We start from the raw sequence: 16,739 nt of genomic DNA, 5'->3' as shown, positions 1-16,739 counted from the left end.
ATGGCAACAATAGTGAGGTTGGCCCAAGATTGGACAGTGTTTTTTTCTGCTGTGCATAAATTCACTATGAGTCGATACCAACTCAATGGCACCTAACAACAACAACATAGATTATTATTTTTAATTCAAACAAATAATTGGGATAGATTCTATGCTCTTCATTACATTGTGAAGTGTTTTATGTAGTCATATTCTATAGTTTGAATGACAGCTTGTACAAATTTCAAAACAATTAGAAGATAAATATGAACATGAAGTTCTCCCCCTTCTTCTGCAACAGTTTCAATAATTTTCTTCATCACTTCAGCATGTTTGCATGGGTGAACTAAACACATAGGATTGGTGGGAGATGAGGGTGATTTTCAATGGTCACTGTTTTCTTCACATGATCTTGACTGATATCTTCATACACGTGCTCAACTGTTAAATATTGCCTTTACTCATCATAGCCAAACAACCATAATCATGGTGTTTGGTAATGTTTATCATAAGTGATGTAAAGGTCATAGTTCTGGTTTGCAAAACAACATCTTCACTTCCAACATCAGCTTTAGCTTTACAAGCTTCTAATATTTTTCTTGTGTCTATGGTAGCCTCATCTGTTTCCAACAATCCACTCCCTTCATAGTCTTCCATATCTGCATCTTTTCCTTCTTCTTCCTCACATAACTCTGAACAATCTTGGAGTTTTATACCATCCTTGCTTTCCAGTGTAATCTCCTTAACTGTTTCGGTTATTACTGAAACACCTGTGTTGTGGTATATATCTACCCATCTCCCATCACCATTATCTTCTTCAGTGATAACTTCCAATTCATCTGAATATTCCATCTACTTGCACTGCTTGTAACATGGCACATTTTTGGTTACCAAAAATTGTTTGCCTGTTGGTGGGTATGACTTCTTCACTTTCAATTCTTCCCCTGTAGCCCATTGCCATGTTGGACAGTGATGGACTAAGTGATCTCCAGCTGCCACAAACACCTCTGGGGTGATAACACCTGTTTCCTTAAACTTTGATTCCTTGGAGACCAGGGTCAGGTATTTAGCCACCTCCAGTCCCTTTCCCTTCGCTGTATTAATCACATTTTGCATCCTGGGGCCTAGACTGGATGTATCTGAACCTGGAATTTTTTTGGTTGGGATTTTTTTTTTTTATGACCTTTTGTTAAAGGTCTGTTCAAGTTTTCTACTTCAGTCTGTGTAAGTTTAGGTAGGTCACACTTTTCTAAAAATGTATCCATCTCCTCTAGGTTTTCAAATTTATTGTTGTACAACTCTTCATAATATTCTGTTATTATCCTTTTTATTTCTATTGGTTCTGTTGTGACATCACCCATGTGGTTTCTTATGTGTTTTATTGGGTCTTCTACCACTTTTCTTTTGTTAATTTTCTAATGGTTTGTCGATTTTATTAATTCTTTCAAAGAATCAGCTTCTTGTCCTGTTGATTCTTTCTATAGTTTTTATGTTTTCTATCTTGTTTATTTCTGCTCTAATCTTTATTATTTCCTTTCTTCTGTTGACTTTAAGTTTACTTTGCTGGACTATTTCTTGGTGGAGACATTGTGTTAATGTGTTGATTTTGAATGTGTGCATTTATTGCAATAAACTGTCCTCTCAGCACTGCTTTTGCCATGTCTCAAACATTATGGTATGTTGTGTTTTCATTCTCATTGTTCCTATGAACTTTGTGAATTCATGTTTTATTTCTTCTACTACCAGTCACTTTTCAGCAGGTTGTTATTCAATTTTCATGTATTTGACTTTATTCCCTTGGTCTTCCTATTGTTGATTTCTAAGTTCATAACATTGTGGTATGTGAAGATGCTTTGTAGCATTTTGATGTTTGTAAATTTATGGAGGCTTATTTTGTGGCCTAACATGTGGTCTATTCTGGAGAATGTTTCATGTGCACTGGAAAAGAATGTGTACTGTGCTGTTGTTGGATTTAACACTGTGTATAAAGAGCTCTGGTAGCATAGTGGTTATAAATCGAGCTGTGAATCGCAAGGTCAGCAGTTCCAAACTACCAGCTGTTCCACGGGAGAAAGATAAGGCGTTCTGCTCCCGAAAAGATTTATAGCCTCAGAAACTGTACAGGGTTGCTGTGAATCGGAATCGACTCCTTGGCACACAGCCAGCCAGCCATAAGGAGATCTGGTAGCATAGTGGTTATGAATCAGGGTCAGCAGTTTGAAACTACCAACTGTAAAGCAGAAGATAAAGCTTTCTGCTCCTGTAAAGATTTACAGCCTCGGAAACCCTGTACAGGGTCACTATGAGTAGGAACCAAATCCACGGCACATAACAACAATAACAGCATATATCTCTGAGGTCCAGTTGGCTGATTGTGTTGTTTAGTTCCTTTGTGTCTTTGTTGAGTTTCTTTCTGGTTGTTCTATCCATATTCTAAAGTAGTGTATTAAAAGCTACAACTATTAATGTAGATTTACCTAGCTCTTAATTAAAATCTATTAGAGTTTGCTGTATATAGTCTCGAGGTCTTTCATTGGGAGCATAGATATTTATTATGGTTATGTCATCTTGTTCATTTGTTCCTTTAATCATGAGATAATGCCCATCTTAACCTACTATGTTGGTTTTTGCCTCGTTTATTTTATCAGAGATTATCATTGCCACTCCTGCCCATTTTTTATTGCACTTAGATTGGTATATTTTTTTTCCATCCTTTGACTTCTATACTGTTTTTGCCTTTGTGTATAAGTTGTGTCTCTTGCAGACAGCATATTGAAGGATCTTGTTTTCTTATTCATTCAGCCACTCTCCATCTCTTAACCGGTACATTTAATCCATTTACATTCAATGTAATTATCAATAGGTATGGATTAATTGCTGTCATTATGTTTGTTTTTTGTGGCGCTGCTAGTTTCTTTGTTGTGCATGTCTTCCTGTGCTGTTTGGTTTTTGTGTGTGTTCTTTCTTGTCAGTTTCTTCATAGTTTTAATGTTTCCATGTTCTTGGATTTTCATTTTCTTGGTATGTTGTGAAGTATTCTTTGAGGTTACTTTATAATCTATGAACTTTTCCCTCCATTTAAGACAGTCTACTTTATCGTGTAATCTACCTTACCTTCTCACCACCTGTATATCTATTCCTAGGTGTTTACTTTCTTTCATATTGTACTTGTTTTGATCATAAACTGACCTCCCAGATCCTCTGCTCTGAATTTTTTTCTTATAGTTTTCTTCTGTTCTCAATGCTTCCATTTGTTGACTAAGTTCTAGGTGTTGCTGCCATGTATGTCAATCTCTGCTTTTTGTCTGTTCTTGTTGGTTCTAAGCCCACAGAACTCCCTTTAGTATGTTTTCCAGTGCAGTGCTGACTTTGGCAAAATCCTTTAGCTTCTGTTTATCCTGGAATGTTTTCTATTGCATCATCATATTTAACAGCCTTTCTAGGTAGAGGATTCTTGGTTGGCAGTTTTTTTCTTTCTTTCTTTCAGGGTTTTATATATGTCTCTCCATTGCCTTCTTGCCTGTATGATTTCTGCTAAGAGATCAGAGCTTAATCTGATCTGTTTACCTTAGTATGTAACACTTCTTTTTTCCCTAGCTGCTTTCAGGATTATTTCCTTATCTTTGATTTTGGAGAGCTTGATTATTATATGTCTTGATGATTTTCTTTGGGGGTCTATCCTTCCTGGTTTTTGTTGAGCTTCTTGAATGCTTATCTTTTCACTTTTCATGATGTTAGGGAATTTTCTTCCAGCAGCATTTCAACTATATCCTTTGTGGACTTGTGTGATTCTTCCTATTCTGGAATGCCAATAATTCTTAAGTTATTCCTCTTTTCATGTTGTCCAACATGAATCTTAGACATTCTTCAGATTTTTTTTTATCCTTTTTTCTGCTTGCTCTTCTATCTTAGTAGTTTTGAGTGACTTGTCTTTCAGCTCGCTAGTTCTGGTTTCCCTCTCTTCAATTCTATTCCTTTGCCCTTTCAGTGTATTGCTCGTTTCTGGTATTATATTAGGAATCACATGCACCTCTTTTTGTGAGTTTTTAACTGTTTCTAATGCTGTGTATATCTTCTTTGATTGTTTTTGTAGTGCTTTCCTGACTTCTTCCTTATTTTTCTCACCTCCTCTGTAAAGTGTTTTGATACATTTCATTATCATTTTTTCTGAATTCCTTCTCAGGCATTTCTGAAGGCTGCCTTCCTTCCAATATGAAGTTCAAGTCTACCTCCAGCTCATTTGCCTCAGTCACTGTATCTTGTTTCTGTACATGTGCAGAGATGATCATCTGTTTTGGAGCATATTCAGTAGTTGTCTGTGACCTTATTTCTTAGATAAATGTATGTTTTGGTATTTTATTATGCTTTCTGATTGCCTCCAGGTAGATGTTATCAGGAGCTGGACTTCCCTTTTCACTCTTCTTATTAGTCAAGTCAAAGTAACTGTCACAGGTGTTTGCTGCCTACCTGGTCTATGGCAGCTGGTACTGGTTCTTGCCTGGATGGTGGAATTTTATAGGGTGTGATTGTAGCTTGACTATATGACCACATTTGCTGTATCATCTTGGGTAATGCAGGGAGAGAAAATCCCTCTAAAGGTAAAGAGGGGATGAAAAAGCAAAACATTAACAGCAAAAAAGATTGGATACTGTAGTCTATAATCGCAGAATAGAGAGAAGAGAAAAAAAATAAAAATCTGTAGCCAAATATGAGTATGACTTTAATGTCCCTCTCTCATTTTCTTGCCTTCAGGGCCACCTGAGAAATTTCAAGATGCTACTATTTGTCATTATGACTAACTTAGGATTTAGTTTTCAGCCTATTTCCTTTTTAGTCTGTTTCTTTCCTGCTCTACAACACCCATTCAGACCTTTTTCCTAGTGATAAACAGTTCAGGCTGCTTCCATTTTTTTTAAGTGGAAACTGTCCCTTTAAATTTTGAGAAGCTCTGTGCATATACATAGTAGAACCCTCCAGAGGTGTGGAATGCTGTCCACTCACTCGGCACCCCTTCTAATTACCAGAATGAAAGTGTGCAGACAGCTAGAGACCAAAGAAGAGATAATTTAAAAAAAAACAAAAAAAGAATGTCCACATCTTTATCTCTGAGGATCTATCAGGAGTCAGGTGCCTGTCCATGGTGGCTCTGCTCTTTCTCCTTTACTTTATTTCTTCCAAAATGGCCACTCTGGGAGTCAGAGAGTCAGGTGGATCTGAAAGCACTGGATTTCTTGCTTCCACTACAAATTCCACTGGCTGTAAGCCCTCAAACTTTCTAAATATTCCTTTATATGTGGTTCAGAGTTCTGGGCCCTTCCTCTGAACCTACTTTGTTCTGTTTTCTGTGTTATTGCTGATGGAGGTCCTCATTGCAGTTTTCCCTAATCAACCATCTTAATGTAACTGGATATGTAATTCTTATTTGGGAAAAATTTCCAGGGTTGTATATATGTCATAACATTGTATTCTTGCTTGCCTGGTTTCTGGCAAGAAATCAGAGTTTAGTCTATTGCTTTGCTTTTTTATTAGCTTAGTTTAAAAAAAAAAAAAAAAATTCCTGAGCTGCTTTCAAGATTCTTTCTTTGTCTTAGATTTTGAAAGTTTAGTTATGATATGTCTTGGTGATTTTCTGTAATGAGTTCATTTTGTTTGGGCTTTCTTGTCATTTCCTTTTTCTACTTTTGTGTTAGTGGGCTTTTTTTTTTTGTTTCCTACTTGGGGTCCATTGATTTATATTTTCTTGTTTTTCATGAACTTTAGTTGCATTTTCTTCCAGTAAGTTTGAATTTTTGTTTTGTTTTCAGATAGCCAGACAAAAGATGGGTGTGCTACTCTTATGTCTAGTTTGGCAGCATTAAAGCACTCACCACATTTCTCTGGTGGATTTGGTATTGGTGGGAGTGTGGGTACATGTCTCTGATCACTGTTATGCAGAGAAGAGAAGGGTAGGCTGGGCATTTTGTCAACCACCATCTGTCATCAATCCAGTGGTACTGGAGCAGCAGTGGCACTCACCACGTGGGTGAGGCAACAGGTATGTTGGGTACGGCTGGATAGGATCACTAACTACTGGCTTCTGGGGAAAAGTACAAAATATAAGGGTGGAAGGCAGGTAGAATAGGAAGGAAAAAAAAACTAAAAAAAAAGAAAAAAATTACTAGGGAAAGGAAGATACAAGAAGAAAGGGACCAAAAAATAAAGAAAAATAAAAATGAGAAATAAAGAAAAAAAGTGGTACAATATTTGCTCAAGCCCTAGCTGCTGAACATAGATGTGGTAGGAATACAATGTTCACTCAGGAAGTGCATACCACCATTCATAATGGGGCATAGGTAGGTGTTGCTGACCACAGAAGTAGGGATGAAGGAAGAAGGTGAGAGAGGGTTTCAAAATGAAAAATAAAATAAAACAGGGGTAAATAAAAGTTGGAAAAAGAAGAGAACAATGAAGAAGCAAAAATGAAAAAGAAAAAATAAAATAAAGCAGCGCATTACTGGTGAAAGTTAGCTGGTAAACAAGGCTGGGAAGGAAAACAATGCATTGTGCAGGAGTATGCCTTACTGACTGAGGAGGAAGTGAGTGGGCACTGCTAGTTGCAAATGCAATGAGTAATGGGGTGTCTACTTATAGAGAGAAAAAGAAGGACTAGGAAGAAAAATGGATAAGAAAAATTATGGGCGAGGGCAAGAATCAAGAACAAGGATAAAGAAAAAATTGGGAGAGTACTGGCAATAGGAGTGGACTTGACTAGGAAAGATGGGTATGAGTTGGGAGGAGCATACTTAGGATATCCAAAATGCTATGCAATGGAAGAGGACAGATCACACCTTTATGGTCAATAATCACCAATGTGAGTGAAGTTCTGAATTAGCATAGCCAGTCGTCTGTCTTCCTCTGTAATTGGGTCACTGCTTATAATAATTTACAATGGCTGCTCTGTGTCAGTTGGCAGTTCACTGCTCTGTATATTTCTTTGCAGACAGTTATGTTCAATTCCTTTCTCTCACTAGTGTTTGATCTGCTTCATTTTCCTTTCCTTTTAAGCTCTGAGTTCCAGGATTATAATTCATATCCATTTCACTTGGTTTCTTGAGTCTTTGTTGTAATAGGTCTGGATAGTATAGCTGCATAGTCTGTCATCTTAGAATATAAGCCAAAACCAAACCCACTTCCACAAAGTTGATTCCAAATCATAACAACTTTAATCAGGATTTTCAAGACTGTAAATCTTTATTGGAGCAGACAGTCTCATCTTTTAAATATTGGGGGGTGGGAGGCTACTAAAATTCTAGAATTTCATGTTCCGTGAAAATATTTTTTTTCAAAAAAGGATACAAATTAAAGTTTTTATAAAGTTAGCTAGAAGGCAATCATATATGAAACAAAATGCCCATATAAAAATAAAAGGAAATGGGTAAACATAAGTGAATACTGACTGTACAGAACAACAACAGTAATAGTATATCAGTTTGAATATATGGCTCAATAAGATACATAGAAAATATAGCACAAAGTGGGAAGTGAATAAATGAACCTAAAATATCCTGAGGATGTCTCTACTGAAAGATACCCTGAAGTATGACTTCTTGCAATATTTAGTGCTTTGAATGAGATTTTCTAAGCCTTCCATTGGTAATTAGCTTGTTGCTCCTGTTGGATGAAAAAGAAACCTCCTAATATAACTATTTATAATGAAGGCTATGGAGTCCTGGTGTGGCGCTGTGGGCTATTGTGTCAGACTGCAAAGTTGTTTGAACTGCAAGGTTGGTGGGTCAAGCTCACCAGCTTCTCCTTGGAAACCCTATACAGAGTCTCTATGGGTAGGAATCGACTCGACAGCACTTAACAACTTAACAACAACAACAATGAAGGCTATATCAGCTGCAAAAACAATCCATCCCAATAAGAAAATCGTGTCAGTATTTCTTTTATACTTTACTTAAGAAAATGTAAATTATTTTGTCCATGATTCCATGGACAAAAAGGTTACATATAATCTCAATGATGAAATTGCCAAGGAAGCTATGAGTAGCTATTGTAGTGGTTACGAATTGGGCTGCAAGCCTCAAGGTCAGCAATTTGAAACTACCAGCTGTTCCGCTGGAGAAAGATGAGGCTTTCTGCTCCCGTAAAGATTTACAGCCTCAGAAACCCTGCACAAGGTCACTATGAGTCGGAACTGACTCCACGGCACAAAACAACAACAGCAACAATTCTTGGTTTTATGAAAGGTATGATTTTCTAGGGAGATTTAGACCTATTGCAGTAGTACAGTATTTCTTACCACTTGTCTTCAAAATTCTTGTTTGAACTTAATTTAAGACTATTTAGTTCTACCAAATCTTGACTTTGATTGTTTTAAATATAAGCATTTAATTAGAAAATTTAAATTTATATAGTGTTACTGAGAAAATGCTTTCCAAAGGAAATACCATTAAAATCATAACGTTTAGAAAGTTGGTATGTTGTGCAGCATATCTTTTTTGTTGTATTAAAATTTTCATTTTGCTCAAATTATTTTGATTGGTACCAATCCTTTACCATTTGAAGTTAATATGTTTCTATCCATGTATCAGTTTCAATCATATTTTACAGATAGCATCTGCTATTGTGCATTTTCCTTCACTGTCATTATTTCTATAAAGCCTAATTATCTTGTTGGGTCATTTCTGACAGGCCTAATTTGGGTGAAAAATATTCTGCACTCTTATCAATTTTTATTAAGTATCAAATGTTACCACACTTATTTTGAGTGCCTGTATTGTAGATTATTTCTATCCTTGGTATTCATTATGAAGCTTGATAGTGCTGTGGGTTAGACATTGGGCTGCTAACTGCAAGATCAACAATTCAAATACGCCAGCCACTCTGAGGGACAAAGATGAAGTTGTCTACTCTCATCAAGATTTACAGTTTCAGAAACCCTATATAAAGTCACTATGTGTTGGAACTGAATTGATGGCAGTGGATTTGTTGTTGTTGTTAAGTGCCATCAAGGTAGTTCCGACTCATAGCAACCCTTATATAGAGTTCCCGAGGAGTGTCTGGTGAGTTTGAACTGCTGATCTTTCGATTCAAACTGACCTTGAGGTCCAGTGCTTTATCCTACAGCACCACTATTTTAAATTAATTGTTCTTTAGCTAAATACGAGGAGTTTATAAAGAGTTTTATAAAATTCAAACAGAGTTGCTAACAGGTATTTCCCAGGAAAGGAAAGTGGGGTTGGAGCTATATATATTTTTATTTTAAAAAATATTGTGAATTGGGAGAAAGCGTACAGCACAGATAAGCACTTTTACATTTAACGGATCATACACACTTCATTTCATTTCAGTGATTGCAATCCCTTCAATATAGCGGCATGTATTCCACTTCCTTCCTATTTGTTTTGCTTCCATTTTGTTTTCTTTTCCAAGTCTTCTGAATATTGTGCTTGGATAACTGTTGCTTTTTTGATATCAAGTATTTGACCTCTATGGTTTGTGTGTCTTTGGAGTCCTTATTGTGGCATTGTAGGATAAGCAGTAGACCATAAGGTGGGTTTGAATTTCAAGGACCGTGGTTTATACTCACCAGCCGCTCCTTGGAAATCCTATGCAGGGTTTGTCATGGGTCAGAATCGACTCAATGGCAACTAAAACAACAACAATGGTGTGTGTTTCTCACTGGTGTTGTTCCCTATAAATCTATCTTTAGCTTGACTGAAAATTAAACCATGGGAATAAGTTGAGTTCTAGATCAGAAGAGTGAACAAGTGCTACAGTCTCAGGTTTCCACCAGTATCTATCTGAACAATAAATTTGTTTTGTTTTTTATGATTTTATATTTTGTTCTATATTTTGTCCTACTTTATCCAGGACTTTCTGATGTATATTTGGTGGGATTTTCACTCTTTAATATATCATGAGATCAAAAGGCTCTTTAAAACACACATGCACACACACAAAATACCTTGATTTTGTACTGGAAGAGAATTTATGGAATACATTACCAGTTTTACATTTAACAAATCATGTACACTTCATTTCATAGTGAAATGAAGTATGCATTAATTTTATTGCATCAATGTCCAGTAAGGAGTCTTGTTGTGGCACTGTGGGCTAATGCATCAGACTACAGAGTCTTCTGAACTTCAAGGTCTGTGGTTCAAGCTCACCAGCTGCTCCCTGGAAACCCTATACAGGGTCACTATGGATTGGAATCGACTCAACAGCACTTGACAACAACAACAATGTCCAATATTGTTATGTTCCCTGGAGTTGGTTTTGACCCTGTTTACTGTTTCCAAGGCTTTAAATCTTTATGGGAGCAGAACACCTTGTCTTTTTCCAATGGAGCAGTTAGTGGGATTTAACCACTAACCTTGTGGTTCACAGGTTATACTACAGAGCCACACTCATACTACACAGCCACTACACAGCCAATATCCAATATTAATACCCAGAAATTCTATGCTAAACTGGGGTGACAAGGTAAGCATTTAAATAATATTTTATGTATTTCAAACTATAATAGAAAAGAGAAGTGAATACGAATATAGACGAGCACAAGAACTTCTATGTGTTTATAAATTGTTCAAGATAGGTAATTGGTATATGGGCTTTCAGTAGGTTTTTCTGTAACACATTTTTCTACAATAACATATTCTAAAGAGTTTAAACAATTTTAAATGTGTAATATAACAGTTACTTTAGCAGTGATATAACTCATGCCACATCCTCATCTGAACCCTGCTTGGATCTCTGCCATTTCCTTGTCAATGTACTGTTGCAGTCATTTTTTAATTGTCTTTAGTAAAAGTTTTGCATGCATGCGATATTAAAGATATTGTCCAATGATTTCTGCATTCTGTTGGGTTACCTGTCTTTGGAATTGACACAAATATGCATCTTTTCCAATCAGTTGGCCATGTAACAGTCTTCCAAATTTCTTGGCATAGATGAGTAAGTTCCTACAGCACTGCATTAGTTTGTTGAAAATTTTCAATTGTTATTCCATTAATTCCTGGATCCTTGTTCTTTGCCAATGCCTTCAGTGTACCTTGGACTTCTGTCTTCATTATCACTGGCTCTTGATCATATGCTACCTCTAGAAGTGGCTGACCATTGATCATTTCCTTCTGGTACATATGCATCTTCTCTAATTGTATTGCCTTTCTGGAAAGCCTAAAACTCATAAAGACCTTTTGTACGGTAAATTCTGGTCAACAGTAAAATGACTGCCACTTCTATTATAACATGGAACAGACACAGAAAAATTATAATAATGAGGTGTAGAGTAGATAATTCCTCATAAGAAGCAAAAACTTTATGAAAGTGGACCAGATAACAGTACTGAATAACCTATGCATAGGGGAAAGATTTTATTCAAATTTGGGATTGAGTTATTGCTGCTGATGGGTAGTATAGAATTAAGACAAATAATATAAGTAGAAGGAAAATGTTCTTTCAGGCTATTTCTTTCAAAAATCAAATTTCTACCTTTACGTGGTAACAGGTAACATTCACTGCTTTAAAATCATCAAGCTGAGATAATGTAATATATAGAGTGGCATGTTCTAATGTACAAGTACCTCTTTTTTCTACTCCCAGTTGTGATAATCCCACTGTATTAAGTAAGGCAATATAAAATAAAAGTGTTTGCAGTTGTTATTGTTATTTGGTTTTTTTATCTTTAAAAAAAATAAGAAAAATAAAAGTTTATATAGTGAGCTAAGAATAAAAATTAAACATTATCTGCAAATTGAACATCTTACTGAAGAAGGAGAAACATATGTGTTTTAATTACCTTTTGCAATTCAAATGCTTTTGAAATTTTACATCCTGCAAAACAGGGAGAAAAATATTCAATATCGTCTCTTCCACATATAGGAGAATAATATGAGGTTGAGCATTCACATTGAGCATTACAAGGTGCCGTCAGGTTTCCCAACTGCCCTGTGCTGTAAAAAAGCAGATTAAATAGTATCATTCTTATATATTTAGTTATGTATGTTTTAAGATATATCAATAAAATCCATAAAATATGCTTACTGAAATATTTTCTCTCTTTCTTTTTGTTGTTTTATGGAGAACATACATAGCAGACCATAAATTAATTCAACAGTTTCTCCATGAGCAACTCAGTGACATTGATTATATTTTTCGAGTTCATTTTTTATAAACATTTTCACCCTCCTTTTCCAAATTATTCTTCCTCCATTAACATAAACTACTTATGTACAACCAAGTGCTTCATGGGATTTGGATCCTTGGTTTGTAGGCTTAGGGTTATAATTTCATGACACACCCCAATTAATTGGAATAATATAATGTCTAGTACTTCTGTTCAACTTCTTAGTTCACTGGGTAGCATCAGGGATCTTAGAAGCTTAAAAACGGCCATCAAAGATGCACTTGATCTTTATTTGCCTTGAACAACAGAGGAAGGAGCAGGTCAGCAGCTAAGGTAAGCAGGTCTATCTGCCAGCTGCTCAGATAGAAAAAGGATGGCAACTGGATTCTGTAAAGATTTATGGTTATAATTTAGTGAAACATTTTATCTTTAATAATGTTTCTTTTTCTGAAGCCTGCTGTGTCAGATTGATATAAAAATTACTTCAGCTTTCTTTTAGTTAGTGTTAGCATGACAATGCTTTCTTCATTGTTTTAGTTTTAATCTACCTGTCTTTATTTTTTAAAATGGTATGAATAAACAAAATAGTTCTGCTATTTTTTTTAAAATTGCTTTGTTAGTCTCTGTCTTTTGAATGGCATATTTAGAGGTTATTTCATATAATGCGATTATTGATGTTGTTGCTGTTAGGTGTCATTGAATTAATTCCAACTCATAATGACACTTTGCACTAACTATAGAATTATGGCCACCACTCCTAAAGTTAGTGAAAATAGCTTTCAAGAATAAAGCTAAACAAAGATATTCCCATGAAGAATACCTAATACAGTTTTCAGAGCACAAAGAAATGAAAAAGGAAGCTCTTCAGAATGAAGAGATATTACACTAAAGGAATATAAAATGTCTTAAAGTATATTTTCACTAACTATAGGATGAAGACCAACATTTGTCTGTTACTTTGTTGCACTATGGTGGCTTGCACGCTGCTGAGATGCTGAGGCTATGACGCTGGTATTTTGAACAACATCAGGGTCACCCATGATGGACAAGTTTTAGCTGATCTTCCAGATTAAGACAAACTTCAAAGAAGGAGAGGCACACTGCTTCCAGATGTTTAGCCACTGAAAACCTTATGAATAACAATGAAACACAGTCAGATAGCACCAGAATATTGAATATAGAAACATCATGAATAGCAACATAATTTTGTCAGATATACAGCAGGGAAATGAACCCCTCAGGTTTGAAAGCACCAAAATATGACTGAGGAAGAGCTGTCTCCTCGAAGTACACTTGACCCTGATGGCATGAGTGGAATAACCTTTTGGGACCTTTATTTACTGATGGGGCACAACTCAAAATGAGTATAAGCAGCTGCAAAGATCTATTAATAATCAGCACATGGAATGTAAGAAATATGAATCTAGGAAAATTAGAAGTAGTAAAAAATGAAATGGGTCACATAAATATCAATATCCTAGGCATTATTAGATGACATTGAGTTGGTATAGACTCATAGCGACACTATGAACAACAGAACAAAACATTGCCCAGTACTGCGTTAATCTCACAATCATTGTTGTATTTGAATTCACTTTTTTTTGTTGTTTTTTTTTGTATTTGTATTTGATGCTGCCACTGTGCTAATCCATCCCATTGGGATTATTCCACTTTTAATCCGACCCTCCACCCTAGCAAACATGGTATTTTTACCGTGGGTCAGGTTTCTCCTGAAAATATGTTCCAAGTATGAGAGACGAAATCTGACCATCCTGTTTTCCAAGGAGCATTCTGGCTGTACTTCTTCCAATGCACAGCTATTTGTTCTTTTGGCGACAGTCTATGATACTTTTAATAGTCTCCTCCAAAACCATAACTCAAATGTATCCATTCTTCTACAGTCTTCATTATTCACTGTCTAATATTCACATGCATATGAGGTTATTGAAAATATCATGGCTTGGGTCAGGCACATCTTAAACTGACATCTTTGCTCTTTAACACTTTAAGGAGGTCTTATGCAGCAGATTTGTCTAATGTAATATGGCATTTGATTTCTTGACTGCTGCTTCCATGAGTGTTGGTGGTTGATCCAAACAAAAGGAAATCTTTGACAACTTCAATTTTTTCTCCATTTATATGGATGCTATTTATTGGTCCAGTGATGAGGACTTTTGTTTCCTATACATTGAGGTGGTCTTTGGTCTTTATCAGTAAGTATTTTAAGTCCTCATCACTTTCAGCAAGCAAGGTTGTATTATCTCCATAATGCGAGTCACATTCTTTTTAATATAATCCAGCTTCTCAGATTTTTTGCTCAGCATACAGACTGAATGGTGAAAGAATACAACCCTGACACACACGTTCACTAATTTTAAACCATTTAGTGTTCATTGTTCTGTTCAAACAACTGCCTCTTGTTCTATGTACAGGTTCTTCATTAGCACAATTAACTGTTCTGGAATACTCATTCTCTGCATTATTGCCCATAGCATGTCATGATCCACAAAATTGAAAACCTTGCATAGTCAATAAAGCACAGGTAAGCATCTTTCTGGTATTCTCTGCTTTCAGCCAAGATCCATCTGATACCAGCAATGATAACCCTCATCCCACATCCTCTATTGAATGTCCAACTGAAACTTCTGGCACTTTTCTGACAATGTATGTTTGCAGCCATTTATGAAATATCTTTAGCAGAGTTTTACTTGCATTCAATATGAATGATAATGTCCATTGAATTACACATTCTGTTGGGTCACCTCTTTTTGGAATGTGCACAAATATGGATCTCTTCCAGTCAGTTGGCCAGGTACTTGTCTTTCAAATTTCTTGGTATTATATGAATGAGTATCTCCAGTGCTGCATTAGTTTGTTGAAAAATTTCAACGTATATTCCATCAAATCCCAGTGCCTTTTTCTTTGCCAAAGACTTTAATGTAACTTGGAATTCTTCTTTGGAAATTATTGGCTCTTGATCATATGCTACCTTTTGAAATGGTTGAACATCGACTATTTCTGTTAGTACAGTGTCTCTGTGTATTCCTTCCATCTTTTTTATGTTTTCTGTGTCATTCAATATTTTGCCCATAGAACCCTTCAATGTTGTAAATTAAGGCTTCAATTTCTTCTTTAATTCTCTCTACTTGAGAAATGCTGATTGTGTCTTCCCTTTTGGCATTTTAACCCAAGGTCTTTGCACTTTTGTTATATTTGACTTTGTCTTCTCGAACTGTCTTTTGAAATTTTCTATTCAGCTCTTTTATCTCCACATTTCTTCCATTTGTTTTAGCATCTCTACACTGGAGAGCAACTTTAAGAGTCTCTTTCGACATTCATTTTGTGTTTTCCTTCTTTATTATCTTCTTAATGACCCTTTGCTTTCTACCTGTATGATATCTTTGGCACCATCCCACAACCCTTTTGATCTTTGGTCTTTAGTATCTAACGCATCAAACCCATTCTTCAATGATCTCTAAATTCAGACTAGAAATATTCAAAGTCATATTTTGGCTCTTGTGGACTTGTTTTAATTTTCTTCAACTTTAGTCTGAACTTTCATATGAGATTATGATGGTCTGTTCCATAGTCTGTCACTGGCCTTGTTTTAGTAGATGATAAATAGCTTTTCCACTGTCTCTTTCTACAAATGTAGTAAATTTGGTTTCTCTGTATTCCATACGGTGAGGTCCATGTTTCTAGTCATCATGTATATTGTTTTAAAAAAGGTATTTGCAATGAAGAAATCATTGGTCTTGCATGGTATATCCAGCATCATTTCTATTGCCAAGGCCATATTTTCCACTTACTGATTCTTTCTTTTTGTTTCCAACCTTTCCCTTCAAACCACCAGTAATTATCAATACATCTCTATTGCACATTTTATCAATATCAGATTGAAGAAGTTGGTAGAATTCTTCAGTTTCATCATCGTTAGTTTTAGTGGTTTGTGTGTAAATTTGAATAATTGTGGTATTAACTGTTCTTCCTTGTAGGCCTATAGATATTATCCTATCACAGACAGTGTTGCACTTCAAGACAGATGATGAATGTAATGCCATTCCTCCTCAATTTTTCATTCCCAGCATAGTGAACCATCTGATTGTCAGATTCAAAATGGCAAAGTCCAGTACATTTCAACTTTCTAATTCTTAAGATATCAATGTTTTGCATTCTGTTCATTGTTGACAATTTACATTTTTCTTAGATTCATAATTCACACATACCATGTTATGTTTATTAGTGAATATTTACATTTCTCTCCATTTTGAGTTATGTCCCATCAGCAAATGGAGGTCCCAAATGCTTTAATCTATTCTTGTCATCACAGTCAACTCTACTTTGAGGAAGCAGCTCCTCCCCCATCGTATTATGAGTGTCTTCCAACCTATAGTGCTCATCTTTTGGCACTGTATCTGACAGTGTTTCAATATTCAGTATTCTAGTGTTGACAATGTTCTGCTGTTATTTATATGGTTTTCAGTGAACAAATATTCAGAAGTAGTCTGTATCTCCTTTTTCCTAGTCTATGTTTGTCTGGAAGTTCAACTGAAACACATTTACAATGAGTAACTGTCGGGGTCTGCCCTCGACATAGTTGTGTTGTTCACGAGTGTTTGGTTCACGAGGAGGGGAGATCCAGCGG

The 16,739-nt window shown here is 35.8% G+C and overlaps 1 protein-coding gene and 1 pseudogene across 1 annotated transcript in view; both read right to left on the bottom strand.

Moving 5' to 3' along the window:
* SLCO6A1 (solute carrier organic anion transporter family, member 6A1) overlaps positions 1 to 16,739 on the bottom strand; it is a 179,856-nt gene that overhangs the window by 59,804 nt on the left and 103,313 nt on the right. Inside the window, exon 10 of the mRNA XM_006872318.1 lies at positions 11,768 to 11,921. Coding sequence (XP_006872380.1) covers positions 11,768 to 11,921 — 154 coding nt within the window. The remainder of the gene's footprint in view (positions 1 to 11,767; positions 11,922 to 16,739) is intronic.
* Positions 162 to 1,095, bottom strand: LOC102822385 (annotated as a pseudogene).

This window comes from Chrysochloris asiatica, unplaced genomic scaffold (assembly GCF_000296735.1).
Source record: "Chrysochloris asiatica unplaced genomic scaffold, ChrAsi1.0 scaffold00193, whole genome shotgun sequence".
Taxonomy (NCBI): domain Eukaryota; kingdom Metazoa; phylum Chordata; class Mammalia; order Afrosoricida; family Chrysochloridae; genus Chrysochloris; species Chrysochloris asiatica.
Note: the sequence above shows the minus strand (reverse complement) of the source record. Positions and strands in the feature narration are given on the sequence as shown.